This window comes from Nyctibius grandis, chromosome 3 (genome assembly GCF_013368605.1).
Source record: "Nyctibius grandis isolate bNycGra1 chromosome 3, bNycGra1.pri, whole genome shotgun sequence".
Classification (NCBI taxonomy): domain Eukaryota; kingdom Metazoa; phylum Chordata; class Aves; order Nyctibiiformes; family Nyctibiidae; genus Nyctibius; species Nyctibius grandis.
The window spans coordinates 65,473,620-65,495,578 of NC_090660.1; the positions used below are offsets into that span (position 1 = coordinate 65,473,620).

At 39.9% G+C, this 21,959-nt stretch overlaps 1 protein-coding gene across 1 annotated transcript in view; it reads left to right on the forward strand.

The window, feature by feature from the left end:
• The window catches only part of SPIDR (scaffold protein involved in DNA repair), a 207,522-nt gene that overhangs the window by 34,786 nt on the left and 150,777 nt on the right, over window positions 1–21,959 (forward strand). The window contains exon 6 of the mRNA XM_068396733.1: window positions 20,770–21,026. Coding sequence (XP_068252834.1) covers window positions 20,770–21,026 — 257 coding nt within the window. The remainder of the gene's footprint in view (window positions 1–20,769; window positions 21,027–21,959) is intronic.

Consider the following 21,959-nt stretch of genomic DNA (forward strand, 5'->3'; position numbering starts at 1 on the left):
TTGTGTCTGAATTTGTCTCCTCAGGAAACAACCTCCTGGAGGGTCTCCAGGCAGTGCTTGCTGGGGAAGGTTCTCTAAATGGCTTCAGTGGTGTTAAACGTGGACTTTGAGAGTCAGTAAAAAAACGGTGAAAAACTAAAGCTTGTCTATTGTGTGTTTTCTTATTCACCCTCTCTCCTGTGTAACCTGAAGTGTTAATTTAAAAGGTATAGCTATATACAGAAATTACCTTCTCTCATCTTCTCTTATGCATCAATAGTAATGGCTATTTGAGATCAACTACTTTTCTGTGAAAGGTGACCTAAGACAAGGAAACCCCTCGTAGACAAAAATCATTATTCCTGTGGACCTGGAGTGATGTTTTGCTGAAGGTAACAATAATGGAGCAAATCTGTTGCAGGGTTGAAAATACAGTGAGAAGAGAAGGAAAAGATTTTTATTTTGTTTATGCTGAATAAGATCCTTAGCGCCAGTCTACCCTTCTGCGCTGCATATATGTGGATATCCACAGAAGTTATGCTAACCATATAAACCAAATAAATCTCTTAAGCTCTGTGTCAGACCCCACATTTGCAGTGTCTTTGCTCATATTTAGGCCCTAGAACCAGCATGAATTTCTTATGACAGTGAGAAGAAAACACACAGCCTCCACTGATACCTGCACAGATATGACAGAACTCTTAATCATAAGATTTAGTTTCCCCTTACGAAGATTATAGGTTAAAAGATTCATCTCCTTGTTCTATCTTGGATTACTAAGTATTTGTGGCTGTGTGTCACCGTATTTATCTAGTCCACATGTTGTATTTGAATTTAACTGAGAGTGTGTTTGGATGAATAAAGTAGTATAATTTCCTCCCCTTCCCCTGAAGGAGAGGTGGGTTTCTTTTAAAGTATGGCAGCTATTATGACTAACTATATAATTACACCTTTAATCAGAGTAAAATATTTTAGATACACAGTAGCCCCATTTGGCCCCTCAGTGTTGAACTGAAAAGCCTCTAAAGATGCATAGTATGGCCTGTAGTCATCATCGTCACCTTTAATCACTCAGCATATTAAAGCCACTGCACAGGAGTGTACACGACTGCATGATTTACTTTTGGGGGTGAGGGCAGGGAAGAGAGGGAGATATTACTGTAAATTCCTTTTTCTGCCTCTAAATCTGCAAGGAGGCTATTGTGTTTCTCTTCTTACTGTCTCTGATCATCCTTTTGCCGACATTCAATGGATTTCTTTGACTGTTGTCTTGTGTTTGGAGGTGGATGTGGCTCTGAAGATGTGGGGAGAAGTTTTTTAGTACATCTGGGCTACTGAAGCTTTTGAGAGGCTGATGGGTGTGGAAAGCAACTTGTTCAATGCACAGTTCAGAGACGGGGCCTCCAGAAAGCCTCTCTCCCTCTAAACAATGAGCTAGGTGAACTTATCCTCACAGCTCCTCAAAGACCCAGCTCAGCTACTGTCGGTCCCATTTTATGCAAGCTAAATGCTGGTCTCTAACTTCTGGCATATTGGGATTCATCCTCAAAAAAAGAAAAACATACTGCTGCAACTAACATATCAGTTTTGTAATTTACACGCTCCACCCCCAGTGTTAATCCTGTAATTTTAATAAAGCCTAGTAAGTGCTGTTTCTTGCAGACCTTAATTATGCTAGCAGCTATTTTAAAAGAAATGTTTTGCTCTAGTTGACATACAGTTACTTCCAATATTTACATCTGCTCTGTTTCATATTTTACCTGATATATTTATTTTACATGGAGTTTTTTTGTGCAAAGATGATGAATAGAGGAGGAAAGGGCAGATGTCACCTAGTGAAGAAGAATGGACGCCACCAGAATGGCAGTTCTGTCAAATAGAGCCAGATGCATGGTAGCACATACAGTTCATTTTTGTGGTCATCTCTGAAACTAATGTAGGCTAGTTTTGGGCTAAAAGGTTAAATGTTGGTGGGAGAAGAATTGAAAATGGCTAGGAGTACTATTCGAGAAGGTTAGAAAGAGCTTAGGGTTGTGCCGTAGCAACTAATCTCACACTGAAAGGCCTAGAGTTCAGAAGTGAGCAGATCTGTGGTTCCAAGACACATGTGCCTGTCAGAGTTTTGAGGCTTAATTATGCATGGTCTATTTTACCCCATCAGGACTGAAAAATTTTGAGCATCATAGTTGCAAAATGATCATGACAAGGCTAGATCTGTTACTGCATGTTTTCTGCATGTTACTGCATGTTTTCTCACAACTTACTGGGTTTACATACATTGCATAGGGATGTTGGTACAGCACTAAGATAAGGGCAGTAAATTAAACATAATAAATGGGAAAGCCTTTGTAAAAATGTGCAGACAACTGCATTCAGCACAACTGTTGATGGCTTGGCCTTGAGCTCAGTTGGTGGAGGAGCTGCTGCCTGGCTGCCAAGGTAATGTGTATGATGTAATCATGCCAAGCCCACACTATCAGGATATTACAGCAAAAGCTGTGTCTCTGAACTGGGCACATTCCCAGTTACATTCAGGTACAGTAACAAGGTAATTGGGAAGATTTTGCCAATACTGTATATGTATAGTTACAGCTTGAAGTGGATGTTTTGGGGCATGAAAGGCAAAGTAAGTCTCTTTTGCTGGCCAGGTACTAGAGAACGTAGTCTTTAGTCGGTACCTTTTTTATCTAACTCTTGTATTAAATGACCTTACAAGCATGCACCTCTTCCCCAGCTGCAGAGAAACATTTTCTGATACGATGTAAGAATGGCTACATAGGATAGACCAAAGATCTGTCTAGCCCGTTGCCCTTTCTGTGCTTGTGGCGAGATGCCCACAATTTGGACACTGGGTATAAACACAGGTTAAGCTAAATGGATTAATTGGCCAAACCATAATACCAGTTGCTTTGCTGCTGGCTGAATGTGCATCAAAATAATCCCTGATCTTCAGAGAAGACTAGATATTTGAATGATAGAAAGTTGTGAGTGATAGGGAAAACTTCAACAAAATATAGCAAGTATTCTGGTTTTAAATACATTTGTTACGTATTGCATAACTGAGGAGGTGCATAATATAAATGTCTTTGTATTAGCCAGTTTTAAGGCTCTGCATCTAGCCTGTCCAATGGGTAAATAAATGGGGCCAAATGTGACAACTGCAAGGATATCTGTTAGGACCTTTCAGAAAGATGTGCAACTTGATGGGAGGTTTTTGTTTGTTTTGTTGGTTTTTGGTAGGTTTTTTTTTTTGTTTTGTTTTTTTAATTGGAGACATATTATTAAGATATTTACATTGTCCTAAACTGAACTTGTTTATGTGGTTGCGTGCAGTTTCTTCATGCAGCCTTCACAAACCCTTCCTGCTTTCTGAAGTTTTTGGAACAGTTAGTTAATTCTAACTCTTCATCTTCCTCTTTGACTGAAATTTGCAATTTCCTTTCGAGAAACAACTTCCTATTGAGTATTAACTTATCTGGCCACTTTGATGTATTTGAAATTTTTTTTGAAGTCCTGAATGCATTGCAAAATCCAGTGTTGTCCTTACAGCTTGAATGTCTTCACGGCCTGAACTGAGGAAGTGTTGAAATGGATAGGAACTCATCTAACTAACAAATGAAAATCCAATTAAACTGTGCCTGGTCATGCAGCGTCATTGTAAAATTCCAAACTGCAGTAACTGAAATCTAGTTAGGCAGCTAAAGAGGACTGAATTGTCACATATTTGCTGTAATCAGCATTGACTTTGGGAGATTTGCCTTTTGGGAGTTGTGTGGATTTCCAAAAAATGCTGCAGCATATTTGGAGGCAGATACAGAAATGGGCTGATTTCTGCGGTGCAGCTGATCGTCATGCCAGAACTACAGGAATCTAAGTCCTGGCCTGCAAAATAGCCATTAAACTTAGATTTAGATGCCTGTGTTCTGTATACAATGAACAGAAGAGCTTAAGTTCTATATACCAGGATTCCCAGCTACTGTCTTTCTGACCAAGGAACACTTAAGCACCCTGGTGTTCCTGCATTTTATCTCATGCCTCTTTGATGTGGAGCAGGGAGCTCTTACAAACCCTTTGAATCTCGTGGGTTTTTCCGCAGTGGCCCAGCCTTCAAGGGAGAGGTAGAAATGACCTCCTCATTGCTTTGTTTGGCGGGTTGAGTGCTTTCCTGAGAGGGAGGGATTTAAACTTTCTTAAGCTAAAGATTGTCTTGCTACAGTTTGGGTTTCTCACTGCTTAGGCTGAAACGTCTGGAGAGTTACAGAAGAGTTATGTGTTTACTGTTGTGGATGTGCTTTTCAATGCAAGCAATGCATACAGCATGCCGTGAGTGGAAATCTCTGCAGAGCATAAACCCACACCTGCGGAATCAAGTCCCTAACAGGCTTAGGTATGGAAGTACCAACTTGGTACTCACAGGGTTAAATGTGACATAAACCACGAGCCTGCAGAGTTGCATTGCATCTGGATATGTCCTGAAGGAGTGCTTTAAGAAACTCTTGAAATACTAGGTACTGAAAAAGCTGGGTTTGTCAGGAGGCTTTGGGGATAGGAGCGGAAGATTTTGTGACTGACCTCTTGGACTTTGATGTCTAAATGCCATCAAAGTGCCTATTGGAGTCTGAGTCTTAGCTTTTATAGCTGAAGATAACCTTATGTATTTACGTGCATATGTCACAGTTTAAAGCTGGGCCAGCTATTAACCCAGTGGCAGATGCTCTCTGTTAACCCTCTTCCCCCCCCCCCACCCTAAGGGAAAGGGAAAAGGGAGAGAGACTTATGGGTTGGAAAGTTAAAACAGTTTTAATAAACTATAGTAATGAAAAAGAGTGTAATAATAATATTGGAATAATCAAATATATACAAATATATACAAAACCAAGATCGAGAGCTTGGAAATCCTCCTCAGGCAGAGTTGCTCCCCCCAGCACAGACAGAGGGGAAAATGCAGTAGCTCCCCCCAGCACAGGCAGAGGGGAAAATGCAGTAGCTCTCCTGCCATCACACCTGCAGGCTTTTAACTGGAGATTTGGCAAAGCTGGTACCAATCAGTGGGAGGCAGGAGGGCCCCTCCCTCCTGGGCCCCACCTCCAGGAGGCAGTGGGTTAGTGATAAATAGGAAAGTGAGAATGACGTGTGTGGGATGGAATACCTTGTTGGTCAATTCTGGGCCAGCTGCCCTGTCTGCTCCTCCCTGCAGGTGCAACCCCCCTTTGGCTCTTCACTCGTAAGCAGTGAGGAATTTAGCAGTGACCTTGGTTTCTTTAAGACTAATTGGCCTGGTTTGGGCCAAACCAGGACAGCACAGAACAGTTCTGACAGTTTTTTCTTTTGTGGTCTTCCTGAAGTTATCAAAGTGATCGATAGTCTCCTGTTTTGAAGAGTTAAACAATTAAGTGAGGACTTTCAAAAAATCCTTTTAAATTTGAATGTCTTCTTATGCTAAATTCAAATGTGGAAGCTTTGCAGTTCTGCTCCCCTCACCCCTGGATGCTAAGCCTTAACGGTGCTGAGTGCTTTTACGTGGGAGTTGGTGTCTAGCACCTGTGCAAAATAAGCTTCAGAGCCTAGTTGTCAGATACGGTTGAGAGTCACTTGTGAAAATTTTGTCTTGAACAGTGTCTCTCTAAACCACAGGAACTGATGTTAGATCCAGTCTGAAATGTCAGGCTTTCTGAGTCAGTCCTGTGCTTACACCACTAGATCCCATTTTATTGTGAAGGTTTGTGTGTTCAGGCAGTACTTCATAAACATCATGTGCTTTTTAAAGTAGATCCTTGGGTTCCTATTACAGCTCTGGTTTCCTCTTCTGTATCTGAAACAGGGAATTCCCCAGATTTCTCCCAAGAGCTTTTTTTGTAAGTGCTGGGTTGTGCTCTCTCCCTAGAAATCTGGTTCAATTTTATTTCATCAGTCACAGGCAAACTCTGGTGGTGGTTGCCATCTACAGCAAACATCATTCCTCTGCTTCCACCAAAGTAGTTTTATATATTGTCTGTCAAACTATTTTAGACATCTTCTGTGCCGCTTTCTGCCAGGGTTGTATCCATAGCCAGGCCACGTTTGTGCACCCAGTGTTCACAGTCTCGGCCATGATATGTGGTGATATTACAATATCTAGAAAACCCATGCGCATAAATCCAGTGGTGTTGCTTTCATAGAAAACCTAATTTATATGCTTTCTGGATCCTCTCCCTACACTGTGCTTTCTAAACAGTTGTCGAATAAAAGAGAGGGGCTTTTCTGATCTGCCTCTCTTTTTCCTGGACTTCCATACTTACTGTTCAGGACATGAATACGGCATTGGTTTAATGTCATCAAAGTCGTAGTTTATCAGTATAGCATCACTTGAAACTGTAGAACCTATTGAGATATTGGCCTTAAGTTTTGAGGTTTTGAGTATAAAAAAGCATCGCTGCTTTTGCTCCCTATTTTTGTGTGGTATGTTTCTGTAATCCTTCAAATGTAAAGTTAGCTGCCATGAAAGTCCTGCAAATATTTTTCTATATTTGAAACCAATTTCTAGAGTATGTATGCGTGTATAGTGGGTTGTAGAGTGATGTGGAGTTCAGTTTTGAGGCAAGGAGGAGTGGATGTGTAGGTACATGCATCTGCTTTCTAGGTATGCTGTTCTTCCTTTTCTGTTTAGTAAAATTTATGTTGAATTATTACAGCCTTACATAGAAGAAGTTAGTGAAGATAACTATTCTGCAAAAAGCAGAGTGAATTCAGGAACCCCTTTATAGCCAGAGCCCTCATAGTTTAGGCAGAACAAGCTAACAGGTTAACATTAGGTGTATAAAAATACACGAAGACAAACCTAAAACTGGGAGGAAAAGTATGTGATGTTTCCTAAATGGAAAATGACAGGTTTTTTAAAATATAAACAAATAAATGTAAATGCTTGTGCTTGGGATGTAGTGGGGCGTGTGCATGTACACATGTGTTTTTTCACTGCAGCATTTGAGGCTGTGGGTGACTTGTTACATTGAGTTTTCAATTTCTTGAGCACTTTTTCCTTAAGAAGTGGTTGTCTGATCAGGTAGTCTAAATGTAATTGTACACTTTCGCTATTTTGCATAGGGTGGGCTTTGCATTCCTGCTATAAGTACATTCCAGGAATAATAATACTTATATTTGGCTGTAGTGATGGAATTTTCCAGGACTTTTGTTAATAGTAAAATGGAAGAGAAAAAAAAATCATTTGTTTGATGGTACTCTTGCAAATTGACACAAACGGTCAACTTTTGATCTAGAAATTCAGCTCCTCTTTCCTCCTAAGTGATTAGTACATAACAGAATCTGTTTGCTTTTGGCAATTTGGGGGAAAAATGCATTTAAAATGTCTTAAGATTTCCAAGTGTGAATTTGGCTGTAGTAGATGTCAATAAACATGTCAAAAGGATTTTTATCCTGAAATCTTGGTATGTGTTATAGTTATATTAATGCTCTGAATTGCAGTAGCTCCAGTGGAAGGGTTTAAATGATGCACTTGTGAGTGTATTTTTACATTATTTTGACAGAGGAGTTTAAAGCTGCGAAACAATCTTTTCTACAGGAATATTCAAAGTCTTTGCTGAATCCTGAAGTTGTATTCCCCTTTATGCCTAGACTAAATCATCTTGCACCATTGTATGACACAGCTGCATTTGTTTTTATTCTGAAATTTCTTAACTGACTGAATTTTTTGCTTTATTTTAATAACATTTATAATTAGTGTGTAGTTTGCTCTTAATGAATTGGTAACGCTAGAAAAAAACATGGTACCTACCATTCTGCCATTGTCTAAAAACTTGCTTTAACTTTGGCTCTCCTCATTTGAGAAGAGTTATAATACATTGACAGATCTATGTAGTTACTGTCCTAGACACTGAACAGAAAATACTGTGTGAGTTGGAGTTTAAATCATTAGAACAGCAATAGAGAGAAACTGATTGGACTTTTGACAAGTAGAAAGCAAGATCTTGCTCCACTGCAGTTCCGCCCTGTATTGTACCCTGAAAAATGACCCTTGAAGCATGTGAAATTCTTTGGATTTAAAAATGTTGATATTTTAATTTTTTTTTTTTTAACCAACCCTGCTGCAATGTCTTGCACATCTCTCTGACCAAAATGAAATTACTGTTGTTGTGAGCTGGGGAATGCAGATCATCCAGACAGCGGTTTAGGTTACTATATGCACAAGTATCTCTTTGGTGATTTGGCGGGGGGGGGGGGGGAGGGTGGGGGGGGGGGAATAGAAACTGTTGCAGTGTTTTAGGTAGTTATAATAGACTCTGGGGACTGTTCGTTGCTACTGAAGTAATATGACTGCATGCTACATTGCTGTCTAACCACTAAGGAAAAAAAATCCGATTAAAATTGTTGCCAGTAAAACAAGCACAAAATTGATACAGTGTATGCCAACATTTGCACTTTTGCATTTAGGCAGTAAAGCCGCCTGTGTCAGACACTTCCTAAAAATGGTGCAGCCAGACACACAGAACTGCTTGAGCACTTTCTTCAAAGCTGCTGTTACTGTCCCTCTCCTTTCTGAGCTCTGCTTTTTTCCTCTTTCCCCATCCCAGCTTCTCAGTGCTGAGCGAGACCTCCAGCTGCTGGTATTTGAGAGTTAACTGCTGTTTAATAAAAAATATTTTTCTTCCATTTACTTTTAGAACAAACTTTGGGCCTGGGTTTGTGGTCCCAAACATTTCAGGAAATTGCAGCTTGCATAGTATTTTAGTTGCTTCATACATAACATGCAAGTTTTTTATCAGAATGCTAATAGGTCACTTACAAGTTCAAGAAAAAAAGATTTATAACACTTTTTAAAAAATCCTGTTAGCTGCAGAGTTCAGCGTGAAGGACAGATATCACATGAGTATTTTTACTTTGGGAAGAGGAAAATAAGCAGAGAATGTTTAATAGTATATTGAAGGACACATTTTGTTTTTAAACATTCTTCTTAGAAGCTGAATTAACTTGTATTATTTTAGCATTATCTTGTCAACTTTGAGCTTCTCTTATATTTTAAAAAAAGAAAAGGGGGGGATACACCACCCTCGGGATCTTGCAGAGGTTGCATTTTCCATGTGTAAATACACATTGACATGTGCTAACCTAACAGAAAAGAAAATGACAGTTCTACATGATTTTTGTCCCCCTCTTCCTGAAGTAAAGCAAGCATTGATTTAAGAATGGAAGTGAAATTGAGCCATCACAATCTCTTAATCTGGTTTGAGATAGTAGAGGCATGAAGCCAAAAGATATTGGTGACTGCGGTGGAAACCAGTCAACTATTGCTTTTTAAAGTGTGTTAAAGCGTGCAGACATGCACTGAGGCTCTTTTTCTCTTTGCCTGTAATTGAGGAGCATTATCGTAATTCTTTTTAATCTTCCTACTTTATGCAAGCTTTATAATCCTTATAAGGAATTGCTTAGTACAAATTACCGATGTTTGTGTTTCAGGGCTCTTTTCTTTGCAAGTTCTGCATGCCAGTTGCTCGCCAGTTCTTAGAGACTTGCAGTCCGTTGAGTTTAATTGTTCAAGGATTGTATTTGATTACTGCCTTAATGGGATACTTCAAGTGTGTTTTTCCTGGTGTGTTTATGTGGTATGCTTATTTACTAATAAAGGTTTTAAATATCTGTGATAGTCTCCGTGTGTCCTGTAATGTATGTTATACCCAGATTATGGCAATCATGTCACCGTATGTAATGTAACACACATATATTACAGCACACGTGTTTTTATTCTAATCTAGATCTCAAAGGAGATTTAATTGGTCTTCACTTTGAAATCTTTTCATGTACTGTGAACAATCAGCGCAACTAATTGTGTCAAACTTAAGACACTATTGCAGCAGTTAGCATCTCTGAATCTCTCTACAAAATGTGTCTTTATAACAACATTACAGTTTTCAATTACAATGCCTCACCCAACTGATGGTTACTTTATTTTCCTTCTGCTCCTCCAAAGTCTAGGCACATGATCTAAAAGAAAATCTGTAAACTTTATGTTGAGCTCCTTTGTCTTTGTTCTTTCTCCAAACAGAATTAATTTTAGTGAAGTACATTTAATGTATTTTTTTAACGAGTTTTCTTGTTTGGTGTTCTTTGGCTTACTTGGAAAAGCAATTAAATGGGTTTTCTGTTTCCTCAGTCTGCATATAGGTGCTCTCATCATCATCAAAAATCAGCTTAGGTGAAGGTGGTGCTTCTGTATGTGTACATATACTGTCATTGCTAACACAGTATTTCAAACGTGGTAAGACATTTCCTGCCCTGAAATGTTTGCTGTTTAAAATAGTTTTAAGAGTGCAAAAACATGAAACAATTTTCTAGAAAAGGTAGGCTGTAGAAGGGCTTCTGGAGAGGAGGGAAAGGGTTGGAAGAAGCTAGAAATGAAGAGGAGGGAAGAAAAGAAGTGACTATTTTAGGCTTTGGGGGCAGTACCACAGGCGCTGTGAAGCAATAAATGGGGCAAAGGGGAGCACAGTCAAGTGAGAAGAATGTGGAGTGAGTGGGAGTAGAAGAAAATTAATGTAATGCACTGTGCTGCCCGGCAGCCCGGTGTCTCCTTAAGCTGCCAGTGCTGTAGCTGTGAACGCCGGCACTACTGGAGCTGGAAGCGCAGAGTCTGAGTTTCAAGATGTGTCTGTGTACCTCGGTGGAAATTATGAACAAAAAAATTTCCACTAAGTGCTGACCATTATTGCAGAAATGATGCCTGTCTTGCATTTGGGTGTTATACAACACTGTGCCAGTTCTGTTTCCTCTCTCTCTTTCTTTTTCTTTTTTTTTTTCCTTTTTTGATAAGTGCTTTTCTAAGGGGTTTCACAGGAAACTGCAGGCAGATCAACCAAAGATGAGAAGTCCGTGCGCATAATTTGTACTTCACTGAGTATCTGTGTACAATCTCTCAGTTAGTTATTCTGGAATTGCTTCATTTCATCTCAAAAATAACATGCTTGCAGTTATCACCTACTTTTTGAAAGGGAATATGTAATATGAAAGATGTTTTAGTCTTTGACTGTTCCCTGTTCGGTCTAAACAGTGACATTGTTGTGAGAGGTATTTTCTCCTAGTTTCTTTTTTAGAAAGAATTTTTTAAAACGCTTGCAGAAGCATTATTCGTAACTGTATAGGCTAAAGATATGAGAGAGAAGCAATGTTATAAGGAAAGATTGAATTTATTTAAACCAAATAATCTATTTGGAGTAAAAAAACTTGACAAACTTTTGGGACCTATAGAAGGGCTTAGTGTTGAAGGCTTGTCTGTTTTCCCACAGTTATATCCGTTTGCCTAATAAAAGATAGTACCTCTCATTACAAGTATTTGTTCTCTCTGAAGGCTTGGAACAAAACAAAAGAGTTGCTTGAAGATGGAAATGTATTTACTCCCTTAACAGTTCCTACTGAATCCTGCAGGTGTTTAGTCTAGGTGCTTTGGGATTTAGCTCATAAATAATAATTTGACTTTTAATCATGCCTTCCAGTTGAGTCTTCTTGTTACATCCAAGCTTTAACCTGGATGATTACCATAGCATCACCTAAACTAGAGACGACAAAACTGAGGTTTCATGGCCTGAATCCACTAACTAATAAATGAAACTGAATGAATAACTATAAATAAAGAATGTGAAAGTAGGTTATCAAACCATGTGATAACATCTGTTCCTTGGAAACATGAAAGTACCTATTTCTGTGTCAAGAGCTAAACCCTGTTTGAGTGGTATTATAAGCTGACTACGATTTTCTCGTGTGCCCAAACTTCAGTGCATAATGTTGAGGCTTCTGTGCGAAATGATGTCATTATCTGCGTGCCCTATCAGCGTCGGGTATTTATATTTGAAAACCTGGGTCTTTATCATCTGGAGGATCCTTATCAAGATGAGAGCTCAACTGCGTGGGATAATATGCAGTTGCGTGAGAGGAGACCTGGTTCTGTCCCTGAATAGTTTGCAAGATGCAACACGTGAAGTGGTGTCTCCCCCCTCTTTTTTAAGGAAGGAATGGAGAGCAAGGGTTACAGTAATTCACTTGAATGTAACATTGGCTAACAGTATGCATACGTTGGCCCAAATTGTCTTTAATAGCCAGTCATTTTCCCTGGGAGAAACTGAAGATGTTCTTGTATGATGGAAAAAAGATTAGACAAAGCAGAAAAAGCACTTGTGGGTTGTCTGTATTGATATATTCAGCATTGTTAGGTCTATTAGAAGTTAACTGTTGCCCCAGTCACAGACTGATGGAGAGATCAGTGGTAATGCAGAAAATTAGGAAGTGATAGATTGACTTCTTAATGCTAAAACTTCATTAAACTACTAAAATGATGCTTTTGAGAGGTGCAGTTGCAGCACAAATGCTACAGATGCCAAGACTGCAGCAGGGTTTTCCTTACACTCCATACTGTACAAATCAGTATCCATTAACTGCTGTTGGCTAAACTTCTGCTTCGTACCCATTTTGTGCCTTAACAGCTCACTGTCCCCTGCTGTTCTTTCTTGCCCTTGTGCCCAGCAGACAGCCATTTTGTTCCGTCTGACCTTCAGCATCGCTATTTAATTCAACATCTAAAGAGTACGCTTAGAAATAAACACAGTGCTTCTTGCTTTACTGACTTATTTTGTATAAAAACGCACTTGGGCTGAGAAGACAGCCTCACCTGCTTCGGTCGGCTGCTCCGTGCCTTAGAACAACCTGTTCTGGGAGAGGCAGGCTGGAACAGCTTGTGGATGTATCTCCAGAGGCATAGCCTGCTAAACCTGTTTGCCTTGTAAAAGCTGAGGTTTCTGCTCAGGATTAGAAGTTACGGCTTCAATTTCATCTTCCTTACCACTTGTGTATTCTTTACCTGGCTAAAAACAAAAACAAAAACAAAAACCAAAACAAAAAAACAGTAAAGTACAATCTTTTCATTAGGTCTATAAAAAGTCCATTATTTTGTGCTTTAAATCACTCCCTTCCCGAAGCTTTTCTTTCAAAGATCAGAATTCATGTTGATTTTTGTGTGTGTGTGCAAAATCTTATTCTAATATTATGTTTTCCATTCTTGTTTTCTAAAACCATTAGTGCTGCGTGCAGGATACTGCCTGCCAGTGATGTTTGTGTACAGGATTATGTGTGAGAGAGCTCAAACCAAACAAAGACATGCACCTCTCTCATTACAAAAAAGAATGCACAGCCAAATATACTGCATGTAATCCTAATCGTCACCTCATTTTCCACTTCAAGGCAGTATGATCTACACAAGATATGGGAGCCGATAAGTGACAATACAAGTTAGTTATTTCGTTAATTGTTATTTCATGTGTGATATAAAACACCATTTTGTGGGCTTGTGTACTGTACTTCAACTTCCTCACTCTTTGAAGCGTAAGAGGGAGTTTTCCTGTCCGTGTCGCCCTCCACACCTTTTCTTGGTTTCAGAAATGGTGCAGGAAGCTCAGCGTCAGAGGATAACTGATGGTCAGACTCGACAGCAGCCGTATCATTCCATTACTTTCTGCAGAGTTATGTCGAAGCCCTTTCAACTCCTTCAGGCCGTGAAAGCATGGCTGAAACTGTCCCATTTGCTTTTCTTTTGATAATGGCTCTTGGTATTTTTCCTTTGAATTGAATCATACTTGGGGTAACCTTTTAAGACAGTAGCTAATGCAGCTGTAATTTTTGACAGAGCTTGCAGAATAAAGGGGGTCGACATGGGTAAAACTTCCCCAGGAGCTCTCCAAAGGGAAGCCCAGCAGTGTAAGCAGTGGTGCTTAAGGTTTAGTAGCTGGCCTCCTTCCTCCAGAGATAATCATGAATCAATTTCCTTTAAGATAGGAAGCGCTGGGCTGCTGGATGCAAAGAATCCTTTTTAATTAGTCATAGAAGAGAAGTCCTAACCACTTGTTTAAAGGTCTCAAAACACCATTAAGAGGAGATGAGGGTGCAGTCTGTGACCAAATTCTGCTTTAAATAATTACAGTGTTGCTGCCTACACTTCTCTCCATATTCAAGTAGATACAGCATTCTTCTTTGCTACTTGGCATAAATGATTTTGTGTGCTAATAACTACTGCATTCCAGCCTCGGGGTGGTGGCATCTAGGAGATAGCAAAAATTCATTCCCATGTCCGTATGAAGGGAGATGTTGCTGAAGTTTAGTGGTGGCTGAGCAGGGAGAAAGCAGCAAACCTTTTGTCAGCTCAGTGGTAGTTGCTCTTGGGGGGGTCCCAGAGAGATGCTTGAGGGGGGGCGTTCTCGTACCCTTGAAGAGCATACAGCTCTGTTTCCTGTGATGGCAGCCACAAAATGCTAATGCACGTGGAGCAGGACATGTCATCTCCTAGTGCGCTGAACCAACACCACTGATAAATATTTAGGACAGATCAGATGGTCTGGGCGCATGTGCTGAGGAGGAATGCTGTACTTAGCTAAACAGCTAGGCATTATCTGAGATCCATTTTAAATATATGCTGTCTCTGTAATAACAGTGGGTGGTTGTTCCAGATACAAAATTTCAGTTAATCTGCTGTGTCAGTTCGGGCTTGCAAGTCCAAAAATCTCTTATTAGTGATTTATGGCTTTCATTGTTTTTCTTTTTTGTCATACGGTTGTCTCTGCCCACGCACTGCTACCTAATCTTGTATGTTTTGCATGCTGTTCCTGTGGTTATTCCGTGAGAAGAAAGCTTGGTGTCACCCACAGAGCGGCACATGCCTAGCTCTGCGCTTGAGCATGAAGTTTCTTGTGTGAAGGTATACCTAAATTTTATCCCTCTAGAGTAAAAGTAGCTAGTTTACCAAATTATTTCTCAAGATACTAGGAAAATATTTGGCATAGACTTCAGTGCTTCAGTTAAAGCTTCAGAAAACACAAAGATTGAAGTGAGCTGCAAGCTTTAAATCCTTTATATCTTTAATTATCTTTATAGAGCTGAATAATATCCTGTACTATCTGTGCACACAATGCTTGAATTAATTTTGTGTTGATTAATTAAGGGGAAACTTCTTTTTTTTTTACCTTTACCTTGCTCCCTGTAATCCTGCAAGCCAGCTTCTGGTGGAGTTAGCTCCAAGCATTCATTAGCATAGCCTGGGCCATTGACATACTGCACTGGTGATTTATGCTTGTGAATATTCATTGTAGCAAATCCAGTGGCTTTTCTGCTCGCTCTGGTTTTTGGAGAGTACCATGCAAGGTATAAAATCTCCTTGCAACCTGTAACTAACTCCCTGGGGTAGAAGTTTGCTGCGTTTGAATCCCTTTGCATGCATGACAGCAAAGAGTACCAGTAGTGCAAATGTAGCCTTGCTTATCAGAAAGGAAGACTGTATAAAAGCAGAGGTGGCAGGATAGTTGCCTAAGTTCACTATATGTGTTTGTTAATACCAGTCAGCTTCCACCCATCTTGGGAGCTGTCATGAGAGGGCAGTTAGGAGAAATGCAAATTAATTCTGAAACAGTAAGGGAATCAGAAAAGAGAAAAAGATAGTCCATGAGAGAACAGGCAGGGGATAACAGAAAACACTTCCAGAGTTAGAGGCAAAAATATGTGAAAGAAAGTAGGAAAGGAAATGCCACAAGATTAATTTTCCTCTGTATGTACAGTGATAAAAGTCTCCAACTGTCAAATACTGTTTCCATTTCTGGCATAACTTGGCTCTGTGACCTTGAGAAAGCCTGGTTCCCTAAGCATGCCATCTGAGAAACCCTGTTCGTTCTTCTGCCATTTGAGCTGAGCTGTAGTAAGATAGTACAGGGAAAGAAATTCATTATTTTTAGGGAAGGAAATGACAGACTAAGTGACCTCCATCTGCAAGAAGTTATTTCAGTGTCTATACGGAATTTGATAGCCATTTTTTGTCGGTAAGAGGAGATTTGGACATACTGCAGCACGCTGAAACATCTTTGTTTCAGCTGATGAACTTGTTCAGAACATCTGTGAGCTTTTACTGAGCATCTTATCTGCAAAGTATCATCATAACAACTGAAAAAGATTTACAGCATTTTCTGAATGTACGATGACTGAACAAGTGAAAGTGTTTAACCAATACAAAAATAGGGTGTATCTACTGACGTTTTTCTGCAGAAAAGTTTCACTGAGTGATGTATCTTGGGAGGAGAGCCAAGGGGGATGATAAGCTCTCCCAGCTGCTCGTCTCCTTGCCTCTAATTAGCAATCACTGTATGAGAGTACCTTTTTCTAAAAATACAGGTTTATTATTTTTTTTTAATAGGATTGATATGTTAGCTTTCTTTTTGTACAGAAAGTTTTGTACAGTTCTGCTTTCTGTGCTGAAGCTGGAAACTTCAAATGGGAATTCAACACTTCTCATATTAACTTACTGCTATTTTGTTGATAAGAAATATCGAGTGCTTATTAAAGTGATCAACTACAGATATTTCTTGCTTCCATCATTATTGAAGTGAAAATGTAATGTTTTCAGACTTTGCTGGGGCAAATGCTGTGCAGATTGCAAAAGTACTCCCAAAGAACTCACAGGGTGCCCAAGGCAGTGCAACAGGCAGCTGAAGCAAATCTCTTGAGGGTGAAGGAGGGAGTACTTGGTCGCAGGAGTAGCAGCATGGTGTCTTCTGCGCTGCCTGCATCCAAAATCTGCGTGCTTATGGAATGCTATCTTCATTTCACTGAAGTAAAGAGTTTTGTCTTTGAACAATTTGGGCCAGGATTTTACCATTTCTGTGGTTGTTTTTTTGTTGTTTTTGTTTGTTTGTTTGTTTTGGTTTGGTTTGTTTGTTTGTTTTTTTTTAATTAATTTAAATTGACACAGGTAATCATATATTCTTTAGCAATCTTAACTGTTTAGCCAGGGGAGGAAATTTGCTGTTTCTAATTCTGGTTTCTACTTTTACATTTGTACCATTCTCTACATTAGCTAGTACTGGTGAGTGCTATCAAAAATATATTCTAAATTAATTCATCTTGAGAGCTTTCTTCTGGTGCATTTTGATTTAAACGTGCTTATCTTTAAATTACAGTGTTCCTGGATGCTCAGCTACAGTATTCACTGACTCCTTTGTTTTCCTGTAGCCAAATCTTATCAGAAGAAATGGCAGTATTCTGTGCATTTATACTAAAGTCATTTTTCCTTAAAAGAAAGCCATAGAAAGGGAGCATTTAGAACCTTTCAAATGAAACCAGTCACAAAGGAAATCCATTTATTCTAAAAGTGAACAAAATGAGCCATGTTTGTCATTTTAGTGAGAGAGATTGAGGTCAGCCCCTGCATTTTTTTTTTCCACTCAGCCTTTGGACATGGAGAAGTGGCTAGCATGATATGAAAGAGGGTGTTGTGGCAAGGCCATCATTGGAAATAATAGGTAAATCTTAGTGAACAATCTGCTACCAAGTATTTGGAGTGATTGGGATATATGGGAGACAGTCATGGAAAAACCCCAGGATGGAGATGATTAGAATGGGCTCAGGGGCTGGAGGAAAGGGTGGGGAAACTGAGCCTGTGTGTAGTGGGGAATATTGTACCTTCAGCCACCATAACCAAAAATGGCTATATTTCAAAATAATAAGCAATGTGGAAAAGACAGCTACTTTTAATTTGACACTTCTCTGTGCTTAGCAATGACGCTCTTCAGAAACTATTAGTGATGTTACTGGGGATATTGTTTTAAAAAAAAAAAAAACTCTTGAAAATTCAGCTTCATGATGTTTAAGATATTGACAATCAATAAAGAATTTCTTCATCATTTATCAATGATTGTTTTAAAGTGAACCTAAGAAGTTAAATGGATTTTTTATTGCCAGCTGTCCACCACCATAATGTTGGTAGACATGCCAGCATGTTTACTGGATACTTGAAAAATCGTGTTTGTATGTTTTGAAAATATTTTTCTCTTCAGACTGTATTTCTGATGGTGGCTACAGTTAAATAATGTACAGAATTGGAAGGCTGAGGTTTTGTTCTTTGTTTTTCTTCTCCATTTTTATAGCTTCCTCTTTTAAGAAAAATTTCCAACTGACCAATTAAAAACAAAAACTCTAACAAGCAAACAAACCAAAACCAAAAACCCAAAGTATGGTTTCCTTGGGGAAGTTAAGTCCAAACAAGTATACAATAATAAATATTAGCAGAAGAATTAAATGGTTTATTAGACAATCTTTACTTAGGAAAACTTGTTAACTCTTATAACAGTCAGTGGGATTAAAACATGTGCTTAACTTGAAGCGCATCCCAGGGGCTTTCCTCATTTGCATTTTACTTGCTCAGAGAACTTCAGGTTTGCGTCCTTTTTTTAGGTGCAGTGGATATCATAGCAATTCGAGCAAGATTAAAGCATTCCTAGAGCAAAAGAGTGCATCGGAATGATGTTTTAAGAATGAAGTCCTTGCTTACTGCTTTCGTACTGTTTGAAACCTTTTATTTCTGGCTCTTTTCCAATGTGGAAGGACTTTGTTTTCAGAGAAATATTGTTGCCAAGGGACGAATGTTGACTGTGTTGTGTTTAAAACAGGCTGATATTAATTACATTCTTTTAGCTATTCTCTTTCTCTGCATAACTTTAAAAGGTCCTTCTCATTTCCAGAATACTTAGGTACGCTCTCAGAACATGAACGCAGTGTCTCGTCATTTATGTGAAGAATGTATTAAAAAACTGACAAGAGCTGAACTCATTTTTGTGCACAGTTGAGAAATGTTGGTTTCAGATGATTACACTAATAACATGCAACAGCGTTAGCGAATGCAGTGATTTCCCTCCCTTTCCTCTTTTATCTTTAAAGTCTTTATCTGGGCCAGTTGTCAGGCAACCTGTGTGGAGAGCTGCTTACTGCATTAGACTAGACAAACAGGCTAATTTTGTTCCGGGACCTATTCGGTGATCGGGGCAGCATGATTTGGAGCAAAGTCAGTCTTTGGGGTTTTCCAGTTCACCGTTGATAATATGAACCTAATGTTTTGCATTGGCTTTTGGTTCTTCCAAGGATCAGACTGAGTTACTTAATTGCCTCTTCTATGGAACAGTTTTGTGCAAGCCTCCTTGAGCTGGGCTAGTGCTGGTGATGCCAGTGATGGGACTGTTACTATGCTCTCCCCACCATAACTTGCACAGAGTGTTTGTTTTTTTTTTTTTCCAACTAGCTCCTGAAGACTGAGCCCAGCTCATGTTTCTTAGTCTTCTGCCTATTTCAGAGTTTTAGATCATCTCATTCTGTACTAGGTAAAATGCCACTTTCCAAGTATTTTTGCTTAATACTCAATACTTTAAGAAATACTGGGTCAAGAGAGCAGTGTACCTAACAACTGTGCAGAGCTCACCTTGGGGTGCCAACCCATCTGCCTTGCCCTGCTTGTGCTGGAAGCCAGCCTTCCTACTTACTTGAATCCTGATGTGAAAGCTCCCTTTCTCTCAGCTTTCCTGCCAGTCACAATCCTTGTCACTCATTAGCCTCTTCCTGCTTTCCTGAAAACTTGCTTTAACCCTGACACTTGTCTGGAAACTTCTACGCTAATAGAGAATAAGCATTGGTTTATCGTTTTGATAAACTCTCCAGATCCAGATTTTTTAAAAAATCATAGAATCATAGAATGGTTTGGTTTGGAAGGGACCTTAAAAATCATCTAGTTCCAACCTCCCTGCCACAGGCAGGGACACCTTCCACTAGACCAGGTTGCTCAAAGCCCCATCCAACCTGGCCTTAAACACGGCCAGGGAGGGGGGGGCATACACAGCTTCTCTGGGCAGCCTGTTCCAGTGTCTCACCACCCTCACAGTAAAGAATTTCTTCCTAATATCTAATCTAAATCTACTCTCTCTCAGTTTAAAACCATTCCCCCTCATCCTATCACTACATGTCCTTGTAAAAAGCCCCTCTCCCACTTTCCTGTAGGCCCCCTTCAGATACTGGAAGGCTGCTATGAGGTCTTCGTGGAGCCTTCTCTTCTCCAGGCTGAAGAGCCCCAACTCTCTCAGCCTGTCTTCATAGGAGAGGTGCTCCAACCCTCTGATCATCTTTGTGGCCCTCCACTGGACTCGTTCCAACACCTCCATGTCCTTCTTATGTTGGGGGCCCCAGAGCTGGATGCGGTACTCCAGGTGGGGTCTCACGAGAGCGGAGTAGAGGGGCAGAATCACCTCCCTCGACCTGCTGGCCACGCTTCTTTTGATGCAGCCCAAGGATACAGTTGGCCTTCTGGGCTGCAAGCGCACATTGCTGGCTCATGTTGAGCTTCTCATCAACCTTCACCCCCAAGTCCTTCTCCTCAGGGCTGCTCTCAATCCATTCTCTGCCCAGCCTGTATTTGTGCTTGGCATTTCCCCGACCCACGTGCAGGACCTTGCACTTGGCCTTGTTGAACTTCATGCGGTTCGCACAGGCCCAGCTCTCAAGCCTGTCAAGGTCCCTCTGGATGGCATCCCTTCCCTCCAGCTTGTCAACTGCACCGCACAGCTTGGTGTCGTCGGCAAACTTGCTGAGGGTGCACTCAATCCCACTGTCCGTGTCGCTGACAAAGATGTTAAATAGGACCGGTCCCAATACCGACCCCTGAGGAACACCACTAGTCACTGGTGTCCACTTGGACATCAAGCCATTGACAGTAACTCTTTGAGTGCGACCATCCAGCCAATAAATGCTACTCATCCCAGTTGTCCCTCAAGAGATGGTTCCTGTATACAGGAGTTCATGTTGACTTACAAAAGATTGATGTGCATTTACAGTGAAGTTGTCCAAGTTATATTAATAAATTGGCATTCAATTTATGGATTACTAGGGAACATCAATAACTGCCTACATAAACTTGTCTCATTAGCATTCTGTTTAAAGACCTTTATATTTTTATTTATTTAGACAACTTCAACAGAAATTTCTGACTATTCATCTGATAATGACAGCGTGGGAGAAGGAGAGACGGGCCTGGCAACCACTACTCCAGGATCCACTAAGAGACTGCGGTCAAGGTCAGGAGTGGACATGGGGGATGTTTCAGCACGACCGGCCAGCGAGTGGCTGAGGTCTGCACAGGCCCTTCTCCGCACCCCTGGGAAGCAGGCGGGCAAGGCCCCCCGAGCCCCCACCGAGTCCGCAAAGAAGAGGAAGCTACTGAGGTAAATGCCTTGTTTGCCTTAAGGAATATTTTTTTTTTAATTGTAAGTAAAAGAATACTTACAGAAGTGTAGGAATGCATTTCACGGATAAACATTTTAGAGATGCAAATTCCAAAAACGTAAAGAATGTCATTTATCTGTAAAAAAGCAAACAAGGCAAGAAAGAATGCAGTTCAGTTTTAAAATCTGTGGTGAAAGCTCTTGAACTCCTGTGTACAAATAGATATGTTTTTTGCACTTCTAATAATGCTTTACAGTGCCCTACAGATGTGTGAGTAGACATACTTCTGTTTTAGCTTGTAATCATTTAATTGCTTTGTGCCTCTCCAGATAGTCTGCAAAAATGCTGTACCTCTGATTTTTTTTCGTCCTCTCCAGATTTGTCAGGGTAGAATTATCCAAAATACTGTACAAAAGGGGTGGATGAGCAATAGTGCTGAATAGTGCAGGACAGAATGATATTTAGGCAAAGGTGGGATGCATTTGTTAATCTGAAATTTTAATCTCTGACTAAATTAAATACGTTAAAAAGACATCTAACTGCTGAAAGAAAACAGCCTGAGCCTGAGCAGTGGAAGCCTGAAGTTCACCATTCACTATTTCTCTAGCTAATTACAGTGCAGAAATGATGACTTTCTATATTGAATTAACAAAAGTTGCTTTAACTTAAATGGTATATGTGAAAGTATGCCTCAAGCTATGGAGACTACTATTACAAACGGTGCTGCTGTAGGTATCTGTTGTATTTTTAACAATGTGATTCTTTCTTACTTTTTTTACAGCTGATTCTGTGTACAGTAATCAATCAATCAATTACTTAAAAAGTAAATCTTCACTTTAGTTAAATAGCCATACCTTATTTCTCTTAAAATGTTCTTGGCTATTTCAAAATGCTGACTGAGGGAACAGATTTGAAAGTCCTAATTACTGAGG